General features: G+C 47.6%; 1 protein-coding gene across 6 annotated transcripts in view; it reads left to right on the forward strand.

The window, feature by feature from the left end:
* LOC132908755 (four and a half LIM domains protein 2) overlaps window positions 1-25,921 on the forward strand; it is a 73,759-nt gene that overhangs the window by 16,417 nt on the left and 31,421 nt on the right. Inside the window, exons 1-2 of one of the 6 annotated variants that reach the window (XM_060963047.1) lie at window positions 1,761-4,334; window positions 6,922-7,007. In XM_060963047.1, the coding sequence (XP_060819030.1) occupies window positions 1,776-4,334; window positions 6,922-7,007 (2,645 nt within the window). In that variant the 5' untranslated portion in view covers window positions 1,761-1,775. Of the gene's footprint in view, window positions 1-1,760; window positions 4,335-6,921; window positions 7,008-17,900; window positions 18,137-18,323; window positions 18,344-20,001; window positions 20,736-23,962; window positions 24,123-25,921 lie in introns of those variants that run through there. The other 5 variants (XM_060963053.1, XM_060963054.1, XM_060963055.1 and 2 more) reach the window with 5 other exon arrangements.

Consider the following 25,921-nt stretch of genomic DNA (forward strand, 5'->3'; position numbering starts at 1 on the left):
CCTGGTCCTGACTGAATGACCATAGCGCGTGGAAGAGATTTCCGAGGAAGGCCATGATCGTTTTTCTGCCTCTTTTTCCTAGGATCTGTGTCCTTTTCTCTTTGGTTTTCCTCCTTATTTCGATCACCTGATCATTTTTCTAAGGACTCGATGAGTCAAGCTCAAGTAACTCATTTTGCGAGTCTCTTCGATGATGCGCCCCGCTGACCATTTTCAGCTGTCATCTCTCCCTACACCTCTTTCGAAAGAGAAAAGGAAAGATAAGAGAAAGACACCGTATCTTGCCCGTTTTTTGCCTAACGCAGCTATTAAACGACGGTGGCGCCTATCTCTGCTCGAGCTCCGAGCCGTTACGCACTCGCTCAAGTGTCGGTTAAGCCACGACGCACTGTCATTAGGAGCTGCTGCGGTCGGTGACGACGTTCTTCGACTTTTTGCTAGACTTGTTCGTCGAGCAGGAATCGAGGAGGCAAAACAACGCCGAGAGTCGTTCCGATGAGAGGTCTGTGGCATGGAAAACGAGCCGATTAGGAGCGTCGATCGTCCCAGCGAAATGACTGTAATTAGACAAGCTCCACGAATGGGAGAAGAAGAAGATCTGCTCGATTTACCCGAGCATTCGATGGAACATAATCTAAACGAGCGCGCGTACATTGTACATCCCTGTCGTCGTGGTCGTTTCGCCGTAATGTGTTGCTTCCGATCGTAACACGTGTCGAAAGAAACTGAAGGTCGACGAAGGAAGGACTACGGTAGAAAAGGGAATCGAGATTCGGATGAAAATTGATGGAACAGAGCGGAAAAGCTAGGAGAGGAGTCCCAGAATCCCGGTGAACTCGAGCGAGGTCGAGCTCACGTGGTCGTGTCGCGGCAGATGTGGAGGTGGAGGACACAGAGAGGAGCCGGATTAACGGGAGAATCGAGTGGTCCGCCTTACCTCGAGGAGGACCGCAGGACGGAGGACAGCTAAGGAGGTGACGGTGCAAAGGAGAGGAGGATGCAGGAGGCAGTGAGTGGGGACGTGGAGAGCGAGGCATCTAAAGCGAAAGAGGGAGAGGAGGAAGGTGGTGGACAGGACGAGAAGGGGGAGAGGAACAACACGCTCTCCTCCGGTGCACACTCTCGTGGTGACTCCGACTGGCAAAGTGCTCGCGTTCGTGAAAGTCCACAGACGACTTTCAGGGTCGTCTGCTCCGTTCGTTCGGTCGAAGCCGGCTTCGCCTCGCGAAAAGAAGCCACCGAAAGGGATCCAAAGATACTCCTGTTTGTTGCGGTTACGAGGTGGCCGAAGCGACGAGAAGAGCTGTCTTCTCTCGACCACTATAGCGATTCGTCGATCCGCGATACCACGTTATCAAAGAATCCGATGAAACACCGAGTCTACGACGCGCATTTTTCCCTCCCGGTCTCGTCGTCGTCGTCGTCGTCGTCCTTGTGCCGTAACGAACGAAACCATCGCATCGAGTTCCTTTGACTGACTATCGATGTCACTCGCTGCTGAATTCTGCTCGCGATAGTCGCGACTGGACAGTTTCGCTCCGTGAACTGCGCCGCTGATATGTGATCGAGCTGTGTGATTTCTCCTCGCAGGACTTGTCGACGAGAATATTCGCGATACGGATCAAAAGGAACCCGATTAAGTCATCGGACGCGGTAATACACGTCGCAAACTGGATTCGCGGAGAACCGTAACGGAACCTTGAAAAGTTTCCAACGTGACGCGAATCGATCGGTTCTAGTAGATACTCGGTTGATAGACGGTGCTGCACACGACCATGTCGCGTCTTCTTCGTGGTTCCTCGTCGATCAAGGAAGGTTCCAAAGTGACCTCGTATTCCAAGGACCGTTTACCCGACGAGCAGGAAGATCACGCGTTAAAGTCGTACAAGAACATCTCGAATCGTTACCATTTTGGCATGACGGGGCAACAGAACGACGAGGTGAGCAAGAACGGTCGAGACTATAAGGAGCACGGGAACGTAAACGCGGACTTATTGTATAAAAAGAGTAAGGAACACTTTGGCGCCTGGGACATCAAGGACATTGTGCAGAAAGAGAGTCTCAGATCGAGGAAGCAGACAGATCGATTCGAGGGTTCTCGATTAACCAACGGACGATCGAAGAACGATTCCACGAGGCAGGATCGTTGCGATGATCACGAGGAGACGTTACAGCGTGACGATGGGACGAGGACTGGATCCATCGATCGCGAACATGCAGCATCGCATAGATCGAAAAAGAAAGAAAGTTGGGAAAACTCGGACGCCTCGAAAGTTACGTCGAAGCTGGCTCGATCGAAATACGACGACAAAGACGACGTGCAGAGAAACGACGAGAGGGATCAGCTTCTGAAGGAGATTGAGAACTTGGCCGTCGATGGAAGATCGCCGGATCGAAGGATCAAGGCGATGATAGAGCGCTTCAAGTCTCGAGAAGAAGACAAATTGAAGTTTAGAGCGGAGCGCGATTCGCACAGTCCGGAAAAAGACGAGTATAGGTCTAAAAGTGGAGGTCGAGGCGAAGTTCAAGTAGATCGTATCAACGATCGAGAAGGTGAGCGCAGATCTGGCAGATCTAAATTGCGAGACCTGGACACGTACGAGCAGGAAGATAATAGAAATCGTTCCGTGGACCGAAGGATAGAAAAATCCAATGACTCGTTTACAGAGAGGAAAGCCGACGCGTATGGTGTGGAAAAAGCACATAGAAGATCTAGAGAAGTGGAAGACGACGTTTCTCGAAGGAAGAACAGTCCCAAGAGAAGAAGTTACGTTTACGATGGCAATCTGGAGGATTTCGACGTGCGAATACAGAAGTACGAGAGAGCTCTCGCAGAACCTAGAAGAGATCTAGAATCGTCTAGGCGAGTTTCGTTGAAGGATTCGGACGTCGACTTAGGGAGAAAGGATTCGTTTAAGGATCACGATCGACAGGTGACGAGAAAAAGTTCGTTTAAATCTACTGACACGAAGAAGAGCCACTCTCGGGACAGGGAGCCCAGTTTGAGCAGGAAAACGTCCTTCAAGGACGAAGAAAACGATTTGCACAGAAAAAACTCGTTCAAGAGCCAGGATGTCGAGAAGAAATACTTCGGAAGGGAGCCGGAACACGTCTCGAGGAAGAATTCGTTGAAAGAACAGGTCTACGACGCAAGAAGGAAAAATTCCTTCAAGGAACAAAATTCGGATTACGGGAGAATTCTGCCGAGGAATCGCGATGACGAAGAGGAGAGGAAGCGTTCGCTGAAAGGACATACCGACGGAGTCAGTAGAATCACTTTCAAAGAACACGACTTTGATTCAGGTAGAATTCACTCGTACAAGGATCAAGAGCCAGACGTCGGCAGAGTTAGCTTCAAAGATCATTCCAGCGGCGACTTAGGTCGTAAAAATTCCTTCAAGGAGAAGACCGTCGAGTTTGGCAGAATTTCCTACAAAGATCGTAACGACGATGCGGATCGAAGACCCGTCCACAAAGGCCAGGATAACGAGCCGAGTAAAGTGTCTTTTCGAAACTTGGACGAGCCAAGGCGAAGGCACTCTCCTAATGGACGATACGTCGAATTTGGCAGCGTATCGTTCCAAAGCCAAGACGACGAGACCCGAACGAGCCCCCTAAACGATCAGGATTACGATTTGGAAAGAGACTCCTCGTTGAAGAGGCGAACGTCTTCGAGGAGCAAAAATCACGAGGCCATCGATAAAAGATCGAACAGACATTCCAGACCGTTGACACCGCCGAAACGAGACGAACCGAAAGCGGAGTGTCGAAAGGATGCCAAGGACCGCGAGGAATTCGATTCCAAGTCGTGGCACGAGAGCAACCGGATTTTCGCCGCCAAGTATTTCCGAGAGAACAGCAGATACCGTGCGAATCCGGAGGGCCGTTCGGAGATCGACCGAGATCCCTCTCCCGAAACGGGAATTCAAGAATTCCATGGCAGAAAACACTCGAACGAAGGATTCGGCAACGAGATAGAGGACTCGAAACGCAGCTGCACGAAATTGGAAACGTACAGCGGCTTTGGCAACGGGGAACATCCTCGAGATCTACAGAGTAGATACACGTCGACCCACGAGAGAAACGGGGCGACGATCATCAGGATTCGAACGAGTCCGGAGACGAGCCCGGCCGAGAGGAGGCGTCGCCGTCGTCCTGTACAGGACACGTACGCGGAAAGGAGAAGGCGTTACGAGGCGGAGGACGAAGCGGACAGCGACGAAGACGAGGAGGAGAATGATCGTCGACAGAGAGGGTCGACGCGCGGAGACGGCTTTATACCAGGGAGAGGCGTTTCTACACCTTCGAGAAGAGTCTGGAATTACCGCGAAGGGGTATGGCATTTTCATGAGTCAATTGCGTTCGATCGGTCCTTTATGGTTCAGAAGCGAGAAGCTATATTCATAAATCGATGGAGAAGATGAAAGCGAGATGATTCTCGTAACGGTTTCGAAAGCTGAGGCGAATCGGAGTGCTGCACGCTGGTAATCGGCCGGCGCAGCGAGGAATTTTGTTTTTCTGATTTTCACCGGGCGACGCGCCGCTGGACGGAATCAGTACGTGCCGAGTGTGTTGGTGGATCGTTGCAAGGTGCGAACGTTTTCTTGCCGTGTTTCACGCGATTTGCTCTTGTTGACGATCGGTCGTTAGTCGTGGTTCGCTCCTGCCACGCTTTTGTATCGCGATTTCTTTTTCCTTCACGCCATACGTTAACTATACGGCGGTACTATCCACGTTACTTCCTAGATAGATGTATGCATGCTTTTATTATATCTACGTACAACTACACGAGAGCTCGTGAACGTTCAACGGACATGTATGAAATAAGTGAAAGTAATTATGAGAGCAATTACCGACTTATCTTTATGGAATTATTAGATGCGTAAATATGAACGAGTACATGTAGAAAGTTTTGATTAAATTTTTAGTTGACCAGTGAAATTTTTTGATTCCAATCCAACCCCAATACGCCTCTGTTCTTTCGAACATCTTCTTGCCGTTTGCAACGCTAATTCTATGCTGTCGACGCGACGTCACCGCTACGATATCGAGGGAATAACGAGCGCTTGAAGACGCAAAAATCTGGGCTGGCTGTTAAGTCAATCAGGGTGAAAGCAAACCCATCCGCTGCTTTATCCGTCAACGCTTGTTAATCCTTTAATTAATCCATTCCGTTACTCGACTATTTAGCCTTTCTTCGAGCACGGATACCGCTCGCCACGGACTGAGATGTGAACTTTCTCGAGTCAAAGTTGGTCAGAACGGTCGCGGAGCGCAATTAGTCCGAGCGAAAATTACACCGCTTGGATTTTTTCGCGCGCGAGCGAGTTATCCATCCAGTCAGTCGGAGGGTTAACGGTCTGTCATTCAGTCGGCTTAACGCAAGTTTTCAATGTCCTTACGTAATTCCACCATCTATTGGCTAACACGTCATGGAAATGTCAGCGAACCGCCTACAAGTGGAATGGTCGCGCGGCGTGTAGGACACGTACGCAGCCGTACGGATCACATCTTTCCTCGAGCCGTGTTCGCAACCGCCGCTTTAAAAACGCCAAGCCTTTGTCCATATAATCGACGATCGTCAATCATCGTCGTTAACGATGGAAGTCGATAGAATCGCGACGACCGAAGCGACCTCGCTTACCAAGCTGTTAACCGCGCTATAAACGGACGAGGAGTCAACGACATGCGCTCTATGCGTGGACGAAATAGCGACAACGTATGGACGTTGACGAGGATTTTATACGGTCACCGAGGATCTCGTTCTGTACGTTCCTGAAATCGTTTTTTTCTTCGCTCGAAAAATGATCTAATCGTCTGCCTTTTCGCGTATGATTCAGCGACAAAAACTAGACGCGAGTCCACTATACTCGAGGAAAACAACTCGAGCTCGACTCGACTCGAGATTAAAATGTCTGACGGTGCTTGAAAGAACGGCTGCATAAATCAAACGCGGCAAGGTACGCGTGCTCGGTTTTCAGGTGATTTCCAGTTGGTAGTGCGAGCTCCGGAGAAAAAACGAGTACCCGGTCCTTTCACTCGTGAGTCAGGACGAAAAATATGTTAATTAGGCGACGCGCGTTCGCTCAGGGATCATTATTCAAGATTCCTATATATAGACAGCTAGAGACACATCGGCTTACATATTTTCCATGGCGCGTTACTTGTCTACTCGATATTTGGCGATGCCAGTGCCGCGACCTGTTTCACGTGGGCGGACCGACCATATATGCCGGCCGGAAGGTTCTTGAACGCATCCAACGCGCTTCGAGCTTTCCATCGTCGTTGCTTCCCTTTATCTCCGCTTCGTAAACGTTCGCGACGACGCGTTTGGAAGCTGCCGCGCCGCGTCCAAATGTCACCCAACGATTCTTTAAAGCCGACAACGTGGGAGAGCCCGCGTGAAACGTCTTAAAAGGCAAACTCTTCCGATTTGTCGGGAAATCTTAGACGATCGTTCGCTTTTAGAAGTACGGCTACACGCTGTGGATACTCGCGCGATCCGTTGTCACGGACAACGACGAGCTACGCGATTAAAAACTTTTCCCAATTACAAGACTCGCGACTCCGACCTTGTCCCGCTTCGGACGTAATTAACGTACGCGTCACGATCGTGCGAGAGGATGACGCGCTTGTCTTTCATGCTCTTAACTCTTTCCTTTTCCTATTTTTTATTTATTCTTTACGATCGAGGGAGCAACGTATCCCTGTTAGATCGGAGCGTCGATTCGTAGCCGAATAGAGGTATCATCGAACGACGCCGTAGGCGACTGACATTTACAAAGATGATCCAGACCTTTCACCATTTTGCAATTAACGCGACCTTATCGCAACAACTATCATTTTTATCGAATATTACTGGATTCGCCGTGATTGCGATATATAAAAAACGAAAATGTATTTTTATTTGTTTGATCGTAGGGTGTCCTGATCACGGACGTCGAAGAGGGGCAACCTTGTCTACAATGCGGAGATACGTGTTCAGGATTCTCGCCGCACACGTGGAGGTAAGTGTCGAAACGTTTTTGATATTGTTGCGTTCAGTAGTTCACCGCGATGTCCTCTATCGCGAATAAAAAAGAGACCTTAATCCACCTTGCTTTCTGCGAAGATAAGGACACGAAGGAAACGAGCTTCCGTAAACCCTGATGGCATTTAAGCGAATCGATGTTCGCTCTCCAGCGACGTATTCGTAGCGCTGACACACTTTGGTGTCAAAGTCTTCGAGTTTCTCACGTCTGTTGACACTTGCGCGCGATCCGCTCGAACGATCGATGAATCCCATCGCCTTTCAATTAGCCGTACATTGTCTAATGCGTTTCATCGATCGACGAGTTTTTCTAATCGGAATATCGGGTTGCTTATCCGGAAATAATTATCTCGTTCCATTAGTTGAAGCGACAGGGAATCGCGTCATTCTCACACCCTGCGATTATCAAGCGAGAGGAGATCGCTTTGATCGGTAAGAAGGAGAATTGAATTCTCAAAATCAACGTGATCAACGAGTCGAATAGAATATTCTCGATGAGTAGGTCGAGAGGAACGGCACGAAGAAAGAAGCAAAAAAGGCGACGAAACGGGACAAAGAATCGGCACAAGATCGAATCATGGCGAAATTGTTCACCGAAACGCTTCACAACCTATCCATTATCCCAAGCGTAACTGAACAGCGATGAAATTACCAGCTAGTAATTATCCTCCGTGATTTACGGACCAGCAATGCGGTAATAGCGAATTAATTGGCCAGAGTAGCGGGGAAGGGAACCGATCTTCCTTCCAGCATCGAGGCGCTTGCAAGAGAAAGGTATGGGACACTACCTCGTGCTCGGCTGCATTTATAACCACCGAGATGGATTTACAGTTATGCCACCTATAGCCACCCGAATCCGCGCGGCCTTCGATCGTCGCTAGGCTTCTCGATTCAATTTCATTCCCCTTAGCGTGGGACGATCGTTGCGTCCCTCAGGTGACGTGCTTCTCGGAAAAATTTTACCGATCCATTTTCGTCGAGAGCTCGTGCGTAGGAAATCCAACTGACCGTTGCTTTTCTGGACACGTTAAACGCGTGGGCGTCGTTTCTCTTTTCCTACCGCCTGCTGCCACGAATTAAGCTTGTTAGCTTGGAAAAACAAGGTCGAACGTTAGCTAGAAACGCTTGTTACAATTATTTCGACCCGGTAGCGGGTCGTACCTCGTTTCAAAAATAAATCCTTGACATGTTGGAACGAAGAAGCGCGTCGTCATGCCCGATTCATACGCGATAAATTTAGACAATTAATTTACGTCCTTAGATCGGTATCGCTAATGGATTCCGGGCTAGGTCTCGCCTGTGATTTCTTCTAGCCAGCAAAAGCGTTACGAAATAGATTTTTGTGCCTGACGATTGCAGATTCGGTCTACGTTCTTTCCATGATAATCCATTCCAGTTTCTGCGAACGAAAGACAAAGACAACGTAATTCACGTGACCGTCGTGAAAGTCTCGGAACGACTATTATCGGACCGATTCTTCCCTCGTTTCTAGACTACAAACACGAACGAACAAAGGTGTGACTTATCGATTACCGACCTTCGTAAGCGCCGTCTTCACCGCGGCTTCCGTCCAGCAAACTTTTACTTGTTGCATGTTCCCTGATTTATTAATCATCGGCTCGGAGGCGCTGTATCGACGTCTCTGAACTTACGAAACAACGGGGACTTCGTCGTTGTCCCGCTTTCACTTAAATCCAATAAAACGCGGCGGTAGTCGGTTCTCCGGCGGCATAGTTCTATCGGAGGTCGTGCCTTTAATTTTATACGCTGCATGCGAATCGTTACCAATTCGTTTCTATCAAAGTTTACGCGCTCGACCGCGCCTCCGTTTATCGAAGCGCCTACGCCTATGAACGTCGATAATTTACGCGATAAAAGCGAACGGATACGCGTCGACGAGTCGTTTGACACGCGTATTTTCGACTGTTGTTCTCCCAACGAAATCGCATAGGCGTCTACCATGTGTAAGCAAGCGTTTAACTTTTATCGATTTACGAGAGCGCGCGCGTCACTCGATGCGAAATATCGTTTGACTGATTTACCAGTCTGAGCGGATCCGAATAATCTAGCAAGCAGCTGTTTATCCGAGACAGTCGTCTCTCTTGCACTCCTTCGTGAAACGTGGAGCACGTGCTCGTATTTATAGGTTTATCAGTTGCCAAATAGCGGCTGCAGCTCGCGGAAAGCTTTCTGAATTAAGCGGATTCTGAATTAAGCGGCTGCGTTTTAGAGACCGATAAGCGGTGCAGCCTGTATTACGCTGACTTATACAGATTTTACGAGCGTATCGCGCTTCAAACGATTCATGCCACGACAGGAGCACGTGGCCCTACTTGTCGATCGACTATTTTCCAAACATCGCCAGCGATGTAATATCATAGCGGAATTAGATTGGCGTTCCTCTCCTACATATTCGGTTAGACCTAGACCAGATCTTGAACACTCTAGATCCACCACTATTCCGGCTTACGAATACGCGATTTAAGGCTAACACGCAGTTACGCTAGATACGGTCTAAATAAGTCTCCGATTGTGAGCGTGGCAAATCCACCGGGTCATAGAACCAACGGATTAGCATAAATTCTAGCGACGCGATGATAGATCGCGTTAACTCGTTACCGTGGGTCCAAATTCGAGGCGCTCTTAAAGAACAAGGTACTCTCGTCGCTGGATTTTTCTCTCGCTGTTCTTTGTCCACGCGGATTTATCTCGCGCTGTATCTCTATTTTCGTTTACTGATCGCGTCAAACGAGCCCGCTGAAAATTCTCGGTTTATTTCGAACTCTGGTTGTGATTGCTCTCACAATGTCAGCGACAGCCAACTTCGGCACATCTCTGTTTGATCTATTCTCGCTAAAATCAGGTATCAGCGTAAATTCGTCGAATAGATGCTTGTTCCGTCGAACAGAGACTCGAACAACCGTCTCGCTGCGAGTAGAACCGGTAAGCCTTGGCTAGTCGGTTTGATCGAACAGCAATTGCTCGAAACTCGAGTCACGCAGGCTCCCGACACACCGACGTCGATCCGCGTGTGCGTCCTCACGCACCAGAAGCCGTGAGTCATTGACGAGCAAGCGAGTGAGTTAGCTAGCTCGCTTGCATCGCGCCTCGTCTCGCCTCGCCTCTTTCTGGCAACTCCAATACGCCACGCGTGCACGTGCTTCGGCAATATGCGCCAGTATAGGGTCGGCGAGCAGCGCACGAGTTCGTTTTCGCCTTTTGACCGTGATCGTCGTGTTTTCTCGGCACCTGTCCAGTCGAGATCAACGTTTGACCGACGCGACGTTCATCTTCTCTTCTCGTCGAGCCGTGACATCTCGATTTTACGTTGACCGCTCGGAATTCTCCATCGATGTCGTCTTGACATCGCGGTATCGCGATTACGCAACTGATCAGACCGAGTGTGAGTGCGTGGGTCGATTAGAAGCTGGTCGAGTCCGGGTTCGCTGCGTGTACCTGTTGCACGACTCGTTCGTTGCTGAAACTGTGCTTCGTGAACAATCGAGAGTAGTGTATCACACGTTCCCAGTAGTGATTCGAGTCGATTTGATTTAGCGCCCTGTGTAGTCTGCTAGCTGCATACTGGCTCCGGGGAGACTGGTCTCGATGTCTCGAGATTGTTACGCGAGCGCGTGGGAGCTGGGTTTCGGTACCTGCTTTGGCGACTGCTCGACGGGCACATAGGTAAAATAGAATTGTATTTAGTAACAGCTGTGCAGCAGTCGCGTGTCGTATTAATTTCGTCCGTGGACTAGTTTACGCGGGCAGTGGCTCTGATCGATTCTAGTCAGACCAACGGGGGCACCTGTTGCTCCGCTTTATCGCGAGTCTGTTGCCTTTCGCACCGGAAACTTGAATTAAAAATTTACTTCGGGGAACGTAGAAACTCGAACCGTGTCGAATCTTTCTTTAGAAATCTACCCCTCGTAGAAAATAATCCGAACGTTTTAGAAGGAAAGACGTTTTTATGTCGACGTTGTAGTCATAAAGGCCTGTAGAATAAGTAGCCTGTGAAATATAGGCACGGTGTTCTTGGGAGTCTATGATTCATTGAAATTGCAGCACCGACGATGAGCGCGTCGCAAAAGTAGCGGTACAAAAAGCAGACGATATCTTTCAACGTTTGCGTTGCTAAAGGTCGTATAACACCATACAAGAGCCGAGAGTAACGCGCTATTATTCGCGTATAACTCGCTCGCATACCGTTAACATCCATTCGTGTTTCTTTTATTGCAGAGATCAGGGAACGTTGGTCCGCGCCACTTACGACACATCGTTTCGTCGTTGAGCCTGGTTTTAATGGTTCATTTTAGGCAGATTTCAGGATACATAATCGTTGTTTCTGGCAACGGATCGTTAATGGTTACTGGCTCTTTAGGGTCGACGACAGACCTTCATCTTGCCTCTGGTGTTGCAAGTAGCATAGTTTCAACGTGTCTATTTTTATATAATATTTTGAATTATCTCAGCACAGAGGAAGGAGTGCAGAAGTTTGCCGGCCTACTCAGCTATGCAGGCCTAGTTATTTCAAGCGGAGAACACGATGACCTATTAAAATTCGCATATCAATTTCGTCCAGTGTCCAAATTTATTCTTCTCATGAGCGTCCGTCGAGCAGGACGAATAAAAATTCGCGGTTTAGCGAGAAGTATCACGAGGACAGAAGCGGTCGGCGAACAGGTAATGTCGAAACATGGAATGGAAAAAACGATCGTTTAACAAGGCGATTCTCCCGCGACAGAGCAGCGACATCGTGGCGGCCGCGTTTGCTCGCGGAGCAGCGAAGCGTCCGGAATTGGCGCAACCGCGGCTTCTCGATTTGCATGCTGGAATATCGAATGACGAAATGCAGAAAGTCGCCCGTACTCGTTTCTTTTTGTTTCGCGAGATTTAACACTGCCTATTGCGCTCTGGCGTGCGGCTACTCGCGCGTTCCACCGTCTATTTTAAATCGGCCCACCTATCGCGTTTTTAAACGCTTTAAACGCTGATTTACAAGCGGCACCCACCTCCCGCAGCCGTTGCCGCTTCCGAAAACACGATAAAAGACTATTTTCAGTGCGGCCAATGCCGACGTCGTCCCTGGCCTTTTCAAAGAACTTGTCGGTTAAGTACCTTCAAAGCCGGTATGGTGCTTTTCCCGGTTAAAGTTATTTATTTTAAATTATTTTCAGAGTTTCGCTTGTCAAAACCGCGTTTCGACGCCAGATTCGAGTCAGCCCCGATTAAGTTTCAAGAAAATGTTATCGACAGTTATTTAGTTGATTCCTCGCGGCAAATAAATGTTTGGATTGCGCGTGGCGCGACATAACTGGCGCTTTGAAGTCGCGCGTCTTTCGAGCGCGCCAGTATTTTTGCTTTGATCGCTACGAATCCTCGAGGCTCGTCGAAAGACCGACGGAAGGTGTTGATCGAGCCACGCGGTATTCCCCTTAGCGAAAATCCGAGGAAGAGGCGCATAGTTTCCTCGAACGTCCCGCGTTTTGGTATTCAGCCAATCGGATACTCTTTGCGGCTGCGTCGCGTCGGTAGCACCTTTGCGTTTTCATCGGAGAACCTTGAGGACTCGCTCGATTTCTCGCACGACTATTATTACGAGCGTCCGTCCCGTCGAGTGATTTTCGCCGATAATTGCTCGGACGATTACTACGCGCGATGACACGCAGGTGCTCCGTCGCGTGTAGGACTGACAAGATGTCGGTCACCCACGCGTACCGCGCAGTGAGATCACCTTTATACTTTAACTTTCTTAGTCACGGCTGCCTCGAGAGTGTCGTCCGTTCGACCGAAAACCAGCGGCTTTTGTCGGCTCGAATACCGGAACGTCAGAACGGTTCCCGGCCAAAAACGATCGTTAACAACTAGCCACGTATTCCTCTTTCTCTGACATCATCGCTCGAAGTTCCTGGAATTGCAGCTGTGACCAGGATGCGTTTTACTTTTCCGGATACGCGATAAACCGTTTATTGAATCGTCCTTGCGGCAATGTCGCACGCGCGCCGCGACTCCATCTCTCATCGCTTAATCCCCGCTCGTCTTTCCGCTAATTTGCGCTACTTTCTTTGTCCGCTGTAGGCGCCAGCAAATCCTGCGCACTTATCGACACGTCTTGTTTTCAAGTTGCTCGCTGGCTTAGCTTCCTTTTGCATCGAGTATCCGAACGAGCAACCAACTTTCCTCGCGGTTGTACGATTTCGTGGAGACTAAATCCGCCCGCTACAGGCGACACCACGTGGTTGCGCGCAACGCGCCAACTTGGCAAATCGCACGAGCCGTTCTCGGCTTCTCTGGATCGATCTTTCCTACCGTGGGACGCTTCAATTCGCAGACACGCGAGAAGATAGAGACGCAGGCGGATCGGTGACAATACGAAGAGCGTAATAACGGGATTGCGTCGGCCGAACGACCACGGTGATTTTAATGCCCGAATTGATTTATCGCGCTACCTAGCCAAGTTGCCGTTCATCGCCGGGAAAAGTAGGATCACAGTGATCTCGTGGTCGTTCCCCAACGATGGATCTAGGAAATGGTATAGGAACCACGATCTTTTTTTATGATTAGAGTAGGGCTGGATATAGCCTCGCTTATACGTTTCACCATTGGGGGATGAAGCTTGTCAGAAATTGCCCCTATCGGGTAATACGAGAATTCTAAAAGAAGGTAGTCAGTGACATTTCTAACGAATACAATGCACACCCTAACGTAGGTTTTTTACACCAGTTCGTATCGAATCACTTAGCGGGATGGTCATAAGCCGCTTGGCAAATAGATCTCGGCACGAAACACTTTTTTCAAGGATCTCTTTGAGGGACGCGCTCGTCGGAGCTTTTTAGATTGACCCGCCATCATCGGCGCGCGAGCACCGTAGTTCGATCGAAGCACTGAATCACGAGGGAGGTTGCAGGGAGTTGGCACGAATCCGTTGTCAAAGCAAAGAAACGCGGTTTCCATGCGACACATTCCCGGATATTTATTTACGAGAACACGGACCGAGGCAAAACACGCGTGAATTCGCGATCTCTTCGCGTGGAACGATCACGCGACATTCTATGTGTGTCAAAGCTCTATATTTAATATTCCGCGAGCCACCACAGGTCGGAGATGCGGCACGCGGCACGGCTATTTATTTGACTTAACCGCCTGTAAAATACCGAGAAATTTATCCGCTATAAATCGGCAATAACTCCAGAGCTGGTAAACACTTCGATAATTCACTGGACTATCTCCAGTTGCTTAAAACAAACTACTAAATTTTGAAGATCAATCGAACGTTCGTCGCATATCAAGTATAAACAAGTGCTGCTATAATCGTTAACCTGTCTTCAAAATGTTACACGACGGTAATCGTTTCTGACTGTTCTTCGAGAACTCTACTCGAAACGCGACAATCCTATCCGAATCATCACATTCGGTATTTTTATGTTTCCTCTAACGATGTAAACCTTCGTTTGCCAATCACTTCGTTAGGTCTCCTGTCTGTCGATTTTATCCATTTCGTTGATCAAATCGAACGAAATTTCTGTTCCCATTGTTCCAGATTATATCTGAGGATACTATAAAACCTTTGACTTTTTTCAAGATCTCTGTTTCAGTTAACTGGACAAGATGTCTCGTAAGATGTTTGATGGACGTTACATCTTGTCCGCGGTCGTACGACAAACGCGATATTATCGTCAGCGAATAAAGAGCGTTTACTCTCGCGCTGGAATCATATCGGCGCGACTGATCGCGTCGGTACTCGCGTGCGGTCGCTCACTCGCTCGCATTCTGCTGGCATCTATAATATGTAAGTACGTAAGCGTAATCACGCCGCGTCGTTGTCGTCGTCGTCGTATGGGAATGCGACGCGTGGGTGAAGAAAGCACGCGAGGGATTAGAATTCCTGGCAAAAGCGTGTTCTCCTCGGTTTACATGGCTTTCTAGCGCTCGAGTCTCTTTTTGCACGGACAAATCGTGTCGAGAATTTCACTTTTCGTTTTGCGCGTTTGGGTCCACTGAACTCGTCAATGTTACATTCGCATTAGTAGCTTTAACAGTCCTTCGACTATTTTGTACAAGTTCTTCCGAGTGCATACTGAAAATTGAAAGTTCTGCTGCTATGGTTATTACGTTAAACTTATTGCAGTGATAATGACGAACAGCAAAGAACCGTGCGATTATATAAAGTATAAGTTATCGGTAATGAGCGTGGAACGATTTGAAGGATGCACGCATACACCCTTGGACAAAAAGATAGCACATGTGTGCTATCATTAATTTCTCATAGATAGAGTCCGAATTTCCCAAGTTTGACGAATGGCATATAAACAGTACCTTGTAGTAATAAGGTATATGAGCTTGAAACTGTATCTTCGCTATTCCTCTTGTATTTATCAACAATGATTGTGAAATCCGGTCGGCGAAATGATAGCACACCAAGCATTTTGTTTCCATTCCTTAGTATTTCTGTGTATTCTGAGTGGTGTAGACGTAGTGAAAAGTAGAAGAATTTCATTAGAAACCTTACAAATTTCGATTCAAACAATGGGACGTGGAAAACAGCTAAATAGTGAAGAGATTCAAACAGTTTTGAAATTAAAGAAAGAAAACTTTACTATTTCTAAAATTGCAAAAGTTCTCAGTAGAAGTCGGAAAGTCATTTATAATTTACTGAAAGATGTAAATAATTATGGAACAAAAAAAAGCAGTGGGAGACCTTCCGCGATTAGTACTCGTGAAAAACGTGCAATTTTACGTGCCGCGTCAAATTCGCTTCTCACGTCACGTGAAATTGCAGAAAAAGTTGGCGTAAAAACTAATCCTCGGAATGTCAGACGTGTACTACAACAATCCGCGCACATAAAGCGGATGAAATTAAAACGAAGACCAGCTCTAAAGCAGATTCACAAGGAGCATCGATTATATTTTGCAAAAGAACATATACGGTGGAACAAGAAGTGGAGGAAAGTTATATTTACAGATGAAAAAAGATTTAATTTAGATGGCCCAGATGGATTCAATTTTTACTATCATGATGTAAGAAAAAAAAAATTGTCACAAATACGGCGTCAAATGGGTGGAGGTAGCATTATGCTTTGGGCAGGTATTGGGTATAACGGAAAGACTGATTTAATATCAATTCGCAGCAAGATGAATGCTATAACCTATCGTAATTTGATACAAAATCAAATTGCAAAGTACGCAACACATATTGCGAGACAAGATTTTATTTTTCAGCAAGATAATGCTGCAGTTCACACCGCTAAGGTTGTGAAAGAATATTTTTCAACAGAAAATATTGCAGTTTTGGACTGGCCTGCATGCTCCCCCGATTTAAACATAATCGAAAACTGTTGGAGTAAATTAAGCAATGCCGTTTATAGAGAAAATAGGCAATTTGAAAGTATTAATCAGTTAAAAAAGTGCCTTGAAGAGGAATGGAGAAATATATCGCTGGATTATATTAGAAAACTATATCGTTCTTTGCCGAAACGAATGCTGGAGGTGGTGGAGAATAAGGGAGGATCCACACATTATTAAATTTTAAAAGGTTTTTTATTTTTGTACAATTTAGTAGATAATAAACACTACAACTTTTGAAAGTGTGCTATCATTTCGCCGACCGGATTTCACAATCATTGTTGATAAATACAAGAGGAATAGCGAAGATACAGTTTCAAGCTCATATACCTTATTACTACAAGGTACTGTTTATATGCCATTCGTCAAACTTGGGAAATTCGGACTCTATCTATGAGAAATTAATGATAGCACACATGTGCTATCTTTTTGTCCAAGGGTGTAGACTGCATGATGTCACGGGGAGATTTGGCTACGCGTGGCAAGAATGTGTGTCGTGCGTGTGATATCTTTAAGAGTTCCCAATCTATTATCATTATTATTTTAGTCTTATTTATTTTATCAAGTTTTAGCGCACGAAGATTTGCCTGCCATCTGATATTCTTACAATACCACGAAATACGTAGCATTATCGTGTAAGGAAATATTTCCAAATCCTAGAACAGTCCAAGATTTTCATTAACTCCGCGATTGCGACACGAGTGCGCGTTAAGTAATACATTGGCAGACGCGGATAAATTTATTCTGATTAAATAAATTGAAAGACACACGGCCGACATGCCACGCGCGCGTAGGCGTTCATTCACTCGCCGATAATATTTTCTACATACCGATTGCGACATTCATCAGAGTCGATTGCTTTGCTCGCGACAGCTACTGCCGCGATGTTTCTTTAAATCGATCCTCGTTATCGGCTGTTGAATCGACGGCACGAAACAACGCGTATCTTTTCCCCTGAAGAAAGACGAAGACAGGCCGAATGCAACGTCACGGTAGCTCTGAAAGCGAAAGGGGACCCCTTGACTTTGAGAAGCCCTTTCTGAAAGTGGCGTTTCAGCTCCGAGGAAGCGATGAACGGGAGCATTATATTCCGGGACAGCGATAAATCATCGAGCGCGTAAAGCCGAGCTGCGTGTTGCTCTATCCGATCAGCTGGCATTGACAGCGCACGAGCACGAACACAAGTAACGATGGTTTCGCCGGAGAGGCAGAAGAAGCTCGACGATTTCGATCCAAGTTAACAGTTACAGCGGTTAGCGAACAGTGCGTATATTCCTGCCTTCTCCGGCGGACGTGCGTGCCTTCGTGCGTGAGTGCGCGTAATATCGTCCGTTTCTCTCAAGTTGTCTCGCTCGCTCTTCGACCGATCGAGCCGCGCTAAATTTAGAGTATGATCGACCGGTTGTTCGCGCTATCGGGACAAATAACCCGGCGATAAAGTCATTCGCGCGGCTGGAGAACAGGCTGAAAGCCGACGCAAAGTATCGTCGTCAAATTTGCTCGCGGCCTCCACCTTCCTTCGTTAGAGCCACTTCGCGAGTCTCCGCCGTGTCGGTGATCTTGTCGTTCGTTCGCCGAGTTTCTTTCGTTGCATCGTCTCGCGCGTAGTCTACCGGAGGTTCGCTGGCGAATCGTGTCGCATTTCCACGTGGCGAGCACGTGCAACGTTGTCGTGCATACACGCGAGATGGGCGCCAAGTGGGAGAGTTCGAGCTATACCGCTCGAATCATTGGAAAAGAGGACTCCTCCCTTTATCATGGCAATCGGTGAGTCGACAGTCGGTTAGAGACGATGACGACACAGAGACTTTGCTAAACGTTGATAGGTTTGCACGCAGCGGAATTAAGTTTGCAGAAGGATCAAGCGAAGGCTGGTCGAAAGTCGAAGGCTTGTTGCGTGGATGGGATACGTGTTTGCGTTGTGTCACGTTCTGACTTGTAAATGTACTGGCTGTCAGCCATCTCAGTAATGGAGTAAGTTTCTTTGTGATTACAACAAATAAACAGATCGTGGCTATCGTGACAGCACGCGTTCACGTTTCCTCTCTGAATGTACGTTCGTTTCTTCGTGCGATCGTTTTACCGCCTCCTCGATTTTCGTCCTAACCCCTTCGTCTGTGCAAACCTTTTAAACGATCCAGCTCTAGAGGAGGAAAAACGGCTGCCACGGAAATTCTTGTATCACCCTGTTGCAAAGCTCGATAATTCAATTACAAGTCTTAGCTGTAAGGATTCTTCGTATCTGAGAAACCCGACAGGTATTGCTCTTCCCGGTACTTAAACGTGACTTCCCAATTAAAGACTTGGCGTTGTTCACCCAGACGGCTGTTTGTTAAGCTACACACGAAGCAACGCGTCGTTATCGAGACGTACGTTGTAACGCCGTAACGTGTTGAATTCGACGCTAAAAAATCAGAAACGAACGAAAACCTGGATACGCGACAACCAGCAAAATCGTTTATGCCACTGCAGACAGGAATGAAGGCGAATGATGGAGTGGTTTCGAGAATCTGATTGTATGCAAATGCGCGTTAAACGTCCTTTTAAACGCAACTCGTCTCAAGGGACGAACGCTGGCAACGCCTCACCAAAGCCAGAGATAACGAGGTTACTTGCTCGTGATAATCTTTATCGACGAGGACACCACTGGCATTGTAGTCTCAGTCGTATTCAGCGTTCTCGTGAATACGCCACGATATACATACGTCTCACGTGGCTGAAAGCGTCTTGCGTCAAGTTCGTTTCGCGAGAATCGTTCCGTCTTCTCCTTCTATAGTCGACGCGTCGTCTCGAACGATTAATTAACCGCGCAGCAACGATGTCGTTCGCGCACGAAATTCCGGCTGCGGGAAAACGCGGCTTGCGCGTTACATTCGACATCAATGACTGTAAATAACTGGCGATAAGATCTTTGAACTGCGGATTGAATTTACGACGAATGGAGGGGACGATTAGAGGCGAGGCTCGCGCGATTGCAGCTGCCAGACGCGCAGCATAGAGTCAAAGTCCGACTCAATGTCGAGAAACAAGGTTCTCTCGTCAATTGCCCAATAGCAGCCATCGTCGGTCGTTTTAGTTCGCGTATGTGCTGCGTGCAAGTTCCGATTAGAGTATTAGAGAGGCTTTCAAACGCTTTACGATATCATTAAGGCCGCTGTGTAATCGCGGTTCGATGATTCACGCGGTAAAATGCAAATACATACATCGTGTTACGAACCAAATATGCTCGAACCTAGGTATTAACCTTCCCAATGCTGTAGGTACTCGAACGATTTAGAACCTAAAGTCGAGAAGCATTTCAAAGCGTTTCAATAGGATTGCGTGAAATAAAACGAGCTACTGAGAAGCGTACGTGATTGAGAACACAGATTTACCATATTGATCGGCTAGAAGGAAAAGCAGACTTTTATCTTTGAACGTAGGAACGATTGGTAGCGATGACACAGACCGCGTACGATTCCGAACAACGGTGTTCGTAATGCAAACCATCGAGCGAAGGTCGCTGCGGCTTCTGTTCTCAAGCGAAACGCGATGTGCCGCGACTGGAGGACGACCAGCCAGTCGAAAGTCGCGCGTGGATCGACATGGAAGCTGGCTTAACGCGATTTTAAGCTGATCTTTCATACGTTCGAATCGTCGCTGTCCTCTGTTAATTCATCGTCGGCAATCGTCGAGTAACATTTGTGACGTTATCGGATAAAATCGTAGCTACGCGTTGATGATTTCTCGAGTGTGTCGTGGCTCGTTTCATGCGCGGAACGATCGTTACATGCGTCACGCGGTGGCCGAGATCGAGTCGCGATCGGGACAACGAAAAGGCTCGTAGATTCCATAACCGCATTAAGTTAATTCAATTTGCCTGCCAGGGGGATCCAATGAGACGTCGTTCAACCAACTGGCCTCGTTCAGTCGAGTTTGGTTTCAGTGTTGTCGCGGCCGAAGGTCGAGCCACCTCGTAATTCCCTGAAAGCTTCTCACGAATTATTTTGTTATCTCGATACGCGGCCGTGTTTGCTTTCGAACGATAAGCCTTCCGCTCCACGAGGATCAGGGACCGCTTTATTACCGCGCGATACACTCAGTTTCTGATTGATCGTCGATTCGTCGATTCGTGTTCCGCGAGTGTTTCGGCCATGGTTTGGGACGATGGACTCTCCGTCAAGGAGCTCACGGAGATGAGGAAGAAAACGCCGCGATTCCCCTCGCGAGAACGGAATTTCGCGATGAGAAGACGGGGAGTACGGAGAACATTTTCTCTGGGCTTGGGCAGTGCATCTCCGCTCTCAGGCCCGCCACCCGATATTCACGAGGAGGAACGCACTGACTGCACGCACGATCAATCCTGCAACAATGACGTTTGTACACTGTAAGGGCATGTGTTTTCGTGATTCGAATACTTGAATTATCGATATTCTCGAAGAGAGAATAGCCACGTTAGGTGACGCAACCTTAGCAATTTCTTACTCGTGCATCCTTTGGATCATCGTTTTCCGAGGAAAAGAGGAATAGTAAAGCGTTGAATAACGTTTCGAAAGGTTAACTCGGAAGTCGATGACGCGATAGAATCAAAGATAAAAAATTAGCGACGGATCACAAGTCGTCGGTAATCGTCGAGTTTTCAACAATCGGGATGACACGTGACGGCTAGTACTGGCTGTACTTCCTTTTTCATTTAATGGGATCGTTAAGAAGACGTCGCTGCTGGGTACAGAGTTGACAAGCTTTTCTTCGAATTGTCGATAATCACACGTGCATTTCTTCGCAAGGAAACTCCTCTCTTATGAATCTAAATCAGGATGATGCTCATAGATATGACTCGTACGGTCCGCTCGTTCGTTCGTTCGTCAATGTCGCTTAATTTTGGCGCATGGCAATTTACGTTTCATCCGAAAACAGATGAGACGGAATTTAGCAATTTCCGTTTAAATTTACCGCAACTGCTATTCGAGATTCTAGTTACAAATTCAACGAACGTTACCTTATCGGTCTACCTAGCGAACGCAAAATTTTGCAACGTATATTCCGCGTATTTCGACTCTCGTGTTTCTGCGAACCTGCGGGTGACCGCGAATAGCTTACGCAATGCGAATTATTCAGAGACGACATTTTACGAAATCCTCCTTGTACCTGTCCAATCTCGACACGAGCGTACGTCTCGTGTCTTTGACGATTACGTAGCTCTTCGTTTGCGAGATTAATGACATCACTGATCGATAATACGACTGATTCCTCGGCTCGTAACATTTCGGATGGAATCGTGCCGGATTTAATATAGCTAATCGAGCTTGTTGCGACATATGGCTGGAAGTTTTACGTTTGGAAATTTCCCTCAACTATCCTATCGTAGTAGATAGATAAGTCGAATGAAAACTATAGAAGCTGGTCTGCGTAGTATCAGGATGTCACGATCAAAACCGCAAATGATCGTTTATTGTTTCAAAGTCATTCGATGTTAGTTATTCACGGCGAACGTCCTAGAAATTCGTGGTTAGTTAAAATATATGGGTACGTCAAATAAATCTCACTCACGTCCGTACCAGAATAAATCAGCGACTCATTGCCAAGGTGATTCGTTTGAAACTTATTCCGGCTATTCTTCGGTTTTCCATAGCACCAGATCCCTTCGCGTCCGTAGCTTCCGCATCGTAACTTCCTCGAAGAATAAAATACCGATTGCCTGTTAATCGATCGACCGTTTCTCCTTTCTTCCGCTTCGGCGAAACGTAAATCCATGAAACCTTGCGTAAACTCGAGAACATTTACAAGTAATTCTCGCGTGTAATTTGCATACTGTGTAAGTGAAATACTTGCCCGTAGAAAGACACGCGTAGTAACGGGCGATAATCCAGAAACGTACGCGTGTGTTTACGACAGGCTGTCTTGCGCGTCCCAACGTCAGTCGTTGTTGGTAGACCATGCCAAAATCTTGTCGGCTTATGTCATATTTTCGTGGCAATCTGCGCAGCTTTCGAGGGAGGCTCGCCCGCTTACCGAAATCGCTCTCTATTAGCGCTTCCTCTTACGTAAGCGCGAAGAACGAGATATCTACTGACCGCGACAGATCTTCCAGTCCACGCGGCAAATGTAGCATGAATCTCGGCGCGTTCACCTTGTGTTTAACGCAAGGAAACACGCGAGACGTCAAATTTACCTCTTGAAGAGAAGGAAATTACTTCCAACCATTTAGCTCTTCGAGATAAACGCACCGCGCTTAATTGGTCGTTGTGCAATTTACAATTGCGATTGACGTAGCTCCGCACGGACAATGAGAACGAAAAAAAAAAACATAAAAGAAGAAGAAGAAGAAATAGACGATAATGCGTTTAAAAATCCTTTCACCGGTAGATACGACTGCTTCGAGGCACGGTGAATCTTCTACTGGATTTAGATTTTCGCAAAAAGACCAAGGTAATTTCTCTTCCGCGTCGTGGAGAAATTACGCTGCATAAATAAATAATGATAATAATTAAAGTCGAGCAGCGAGGAGGCTCTCGCGAGAAACAGCGAGCTGGGTAATTTTCCTTTCTCCGCTGACTGCGTTCGAGCGAAAAAGTGCTCGAAATGGCAAGCATTAAACGATTCGTAAAGCATCGTCCATCTTATTGCACACGTCCGAGAAAAACGACAACTTCCGTGCGACGCGACAGTGCCAATATTTTAGAACGGTCGGTCTGAACGCGTTTCCCTGTGTCGTTCAAACGCGATACACGCCTCGAGCAGCATAATCGAAAATGCTGACTTCACATCCAACAAACGCGTTAACGACCCACGACGAAATGCCACGGCGTCGTCTTGCACCGTGATTTAAACGTTGTACACCTTTTATCGAATCGCTGTAACGAGACATTTGCCAGGCGTTTGTTACCTGATGCGCTCACAGAGCGTGTCGAATCGAGCAGCTTCCGAAGTTATTGATCGTCGAGCAAATTACCTATTTTCACCGGCATTCGTTACAGTCTCGCGTCAGTTTGTGAATTAGAACCCTGACGAAACGTCGCTTCGTCGTTATGTTCGTTCGCTCTTTACCGGTTTATCCAGTCGCTCTCGAGGGATTCGTCGTCGGTTTATCGATGCGACCGACGAAAAGGGTAGCCTCGTTAGAAGAGCATCGGTTCGCCCTCGAAGTTCGCTCGACGTTTCGCGATCTCGAAAGATCAGCCCGATCGAAGGTTTTTAAAACCGGAGATTTGCCGGGGGTTAAGTGGAGAAGACTGGTAGCGCGCGTAAATGGTAGATCAGCAGGCTGCGCGGGCCGCGCTTCTAATTCGACTCGTGTTCGGTTGCAATTCACGACAAGGTGGGAGCTTGGTCCGTGTCGGAGCTTTCGACGACATTCGAGGGATCCGCGTCGCCCGCGCCTGCGCCACCGAGCCGCACTGTTTCACGGGCCACCCGGTATTAACTATAGGTACACACCTACCTACGTTCTCGTCGAATCTCATGGCGCCAGTTTGAAGTACGCTCCTTCTGCGAATGCACTCTGTTACGTGGCACGCGTCGCGCCGTGCCGTTTCATTTCGAATCTCCCGCGTTCCCGCGGCTGCCTACCGCGCGCGTCTGTATCTCTACTTTTATCGCGGTAATCTTCCTCTCGCTCCGATCGCGGATTCGCAATAATCATCGGTGCTATCTGGAAGACAGTGCGACGATTTCGCCCTGTTGGCCAAGATTACGAGTGGTGGTGTGCAGTTCGCGAATAATAACAGTGGAAGCGCGTTCCTCGCTTCTGTGTACACACGTGCAAGTTGTTACGGTAGGCGATATACATACGTTTTACAGAGACGCGGCGGAGGTCGAACGATCTGCACGGTGCGAGTTGTCTAGAGTCGCGGAGATAAACGGAAACGACGGAGAATTCACCGAGGCGAGATTACCTACTTATATTTTTATCGTGGTGCTCGTTTGGCCGAGATACCGATCGTGAACGACGATGGCTACGTCGGCATCGAGCCGCTCCCCTAGTTGATTTCACTTTCGTCGGGACGCGAAACGCGCCAGTCACGATGCAAGCATCGAAAAACACCAGCGGTGCTGGCTCGCGATCGCCGATGATAGGCAATAGACGAAACACGCCAACGGGAAGACAAAAACAAGGCGAAATTGCGTGTTATTCCGCGACCGAGTTATTTCCATTCGGCCGGCATCGCCGCCGCTTAATATAGCCAACATTTATCTAATTAATAGCCATTAGCCGTCCGCCTTCCTATCTCGATAATATGCCGTCAAGATCCGTTGCCTTGACGCGAAAGCTGCCTGTCTAGCTTCTTTGTTTCACATCCTGACACCTGTCACTGCGCTTATCCAACGTTTTCATGCCTGTTGCCGAGCGCTATGCGATTTCTAAGTCGCTATAAACAGAAAGTACGAAGCATGGTGACGGGAGCGCAACGTGAAAAATTTTGCGAACGGTCATTCTATCGCGATAAATTATCGTATCGTAGAAAACGACATAAATTTCTTATCGTCGTAAGAATTTCTTATCAAAGTCTTTTGTGAGCGTTTCAAACGATTGCATACGATTGCATACGTTCATACAACGATGTATGTATGTACGTAGTCACCGATATTTCAATCGCGAAACGCATTTTTCTTTTCCAACGACCGGTACGCGATCACCGAACGAACGACGAAAATACTTTGCTCTTATTAGTGGATTCTCTTCTTGGCAAACGAATTCGCCTGGATGCAATTTGACGACTGACTAACTAACCGACCCCTGTCCTTTCCCCTTCTCCCTGTCAGTGATTCTCGCGCTAGATTTGCGCTCGCGATGATTCACTTGTGACGGAATAATCGGATTCCAGGTAAAACCATTTCAGAAATGGAAGAAAGATCGTAGTCGGTCGTCACCGGGCTTTGATTATATCAAGCCATTAACGTCCGATATACATACATACATCGTACGCGCGCGTCGAACGTTATTAGCTCCTACCTTCTTGCTTACGTCAACCTTGTTCGCGTACGCTGCAAGCGGCATACGTGGTTGCTCGCTATCTGCTGTCTAACGTGTTATTTATACGACGGAGGTACAAAATGGGCGGTTAGCGATCGAATTCATATCGATACGTTATTAGAACCGAGTCTTCCTCGCGGCGGTTCTGCGAGATCCGGGATAATTGATTTTAATCGCTCTTCCGATAGATCCGTAACTATCTGCAATGAGACGGTAGATGTTGCTTAGAAGCTGAAAAGCGTGTAGGATTAATGCCAGGTCTCTGTACGGAAATTCCTATTCGTTTTCATCGGAACGCGAGTGGGTCGATAGAAGCACGCTGGTGTAAGGAAAAGGCAACTTCTTGCTTCCATCCTGTTATCTTCGACGTTAGATTTATAGAGATTATCTCATCGCGACAACGTACAGCACTCTGATTCTATTAGCTTAGCACGGCCGCGAAAAACCGTATCGAAAGTCGAACGCGTTTCGTCAAAATGGGACGTTCCGAAAATTTTGTTCGCGTTCGGAGTACCGGTTGTTTGCGTTGTATCATCGCGCACCAATACCTGGCCAGGTTGTCGATCGAAAGCAGGCAAAAATGAAAATTCGGGGCAAAT

Source organism: Bombus pascuorum, chromosome 7 (genome assembly GCF_905332965.1).
Source record: "Bombus pascuorum chromosome 7, iyBomPasc1.1, whole genome shotgun sequence".
Taxonomy (NCBI): domain Eukaryota; kingdom Metazoa; phylum Arthropoda; class Insecta; order Hymenoptera; family Apidae; genus Bombus; species Bombus pascuorum.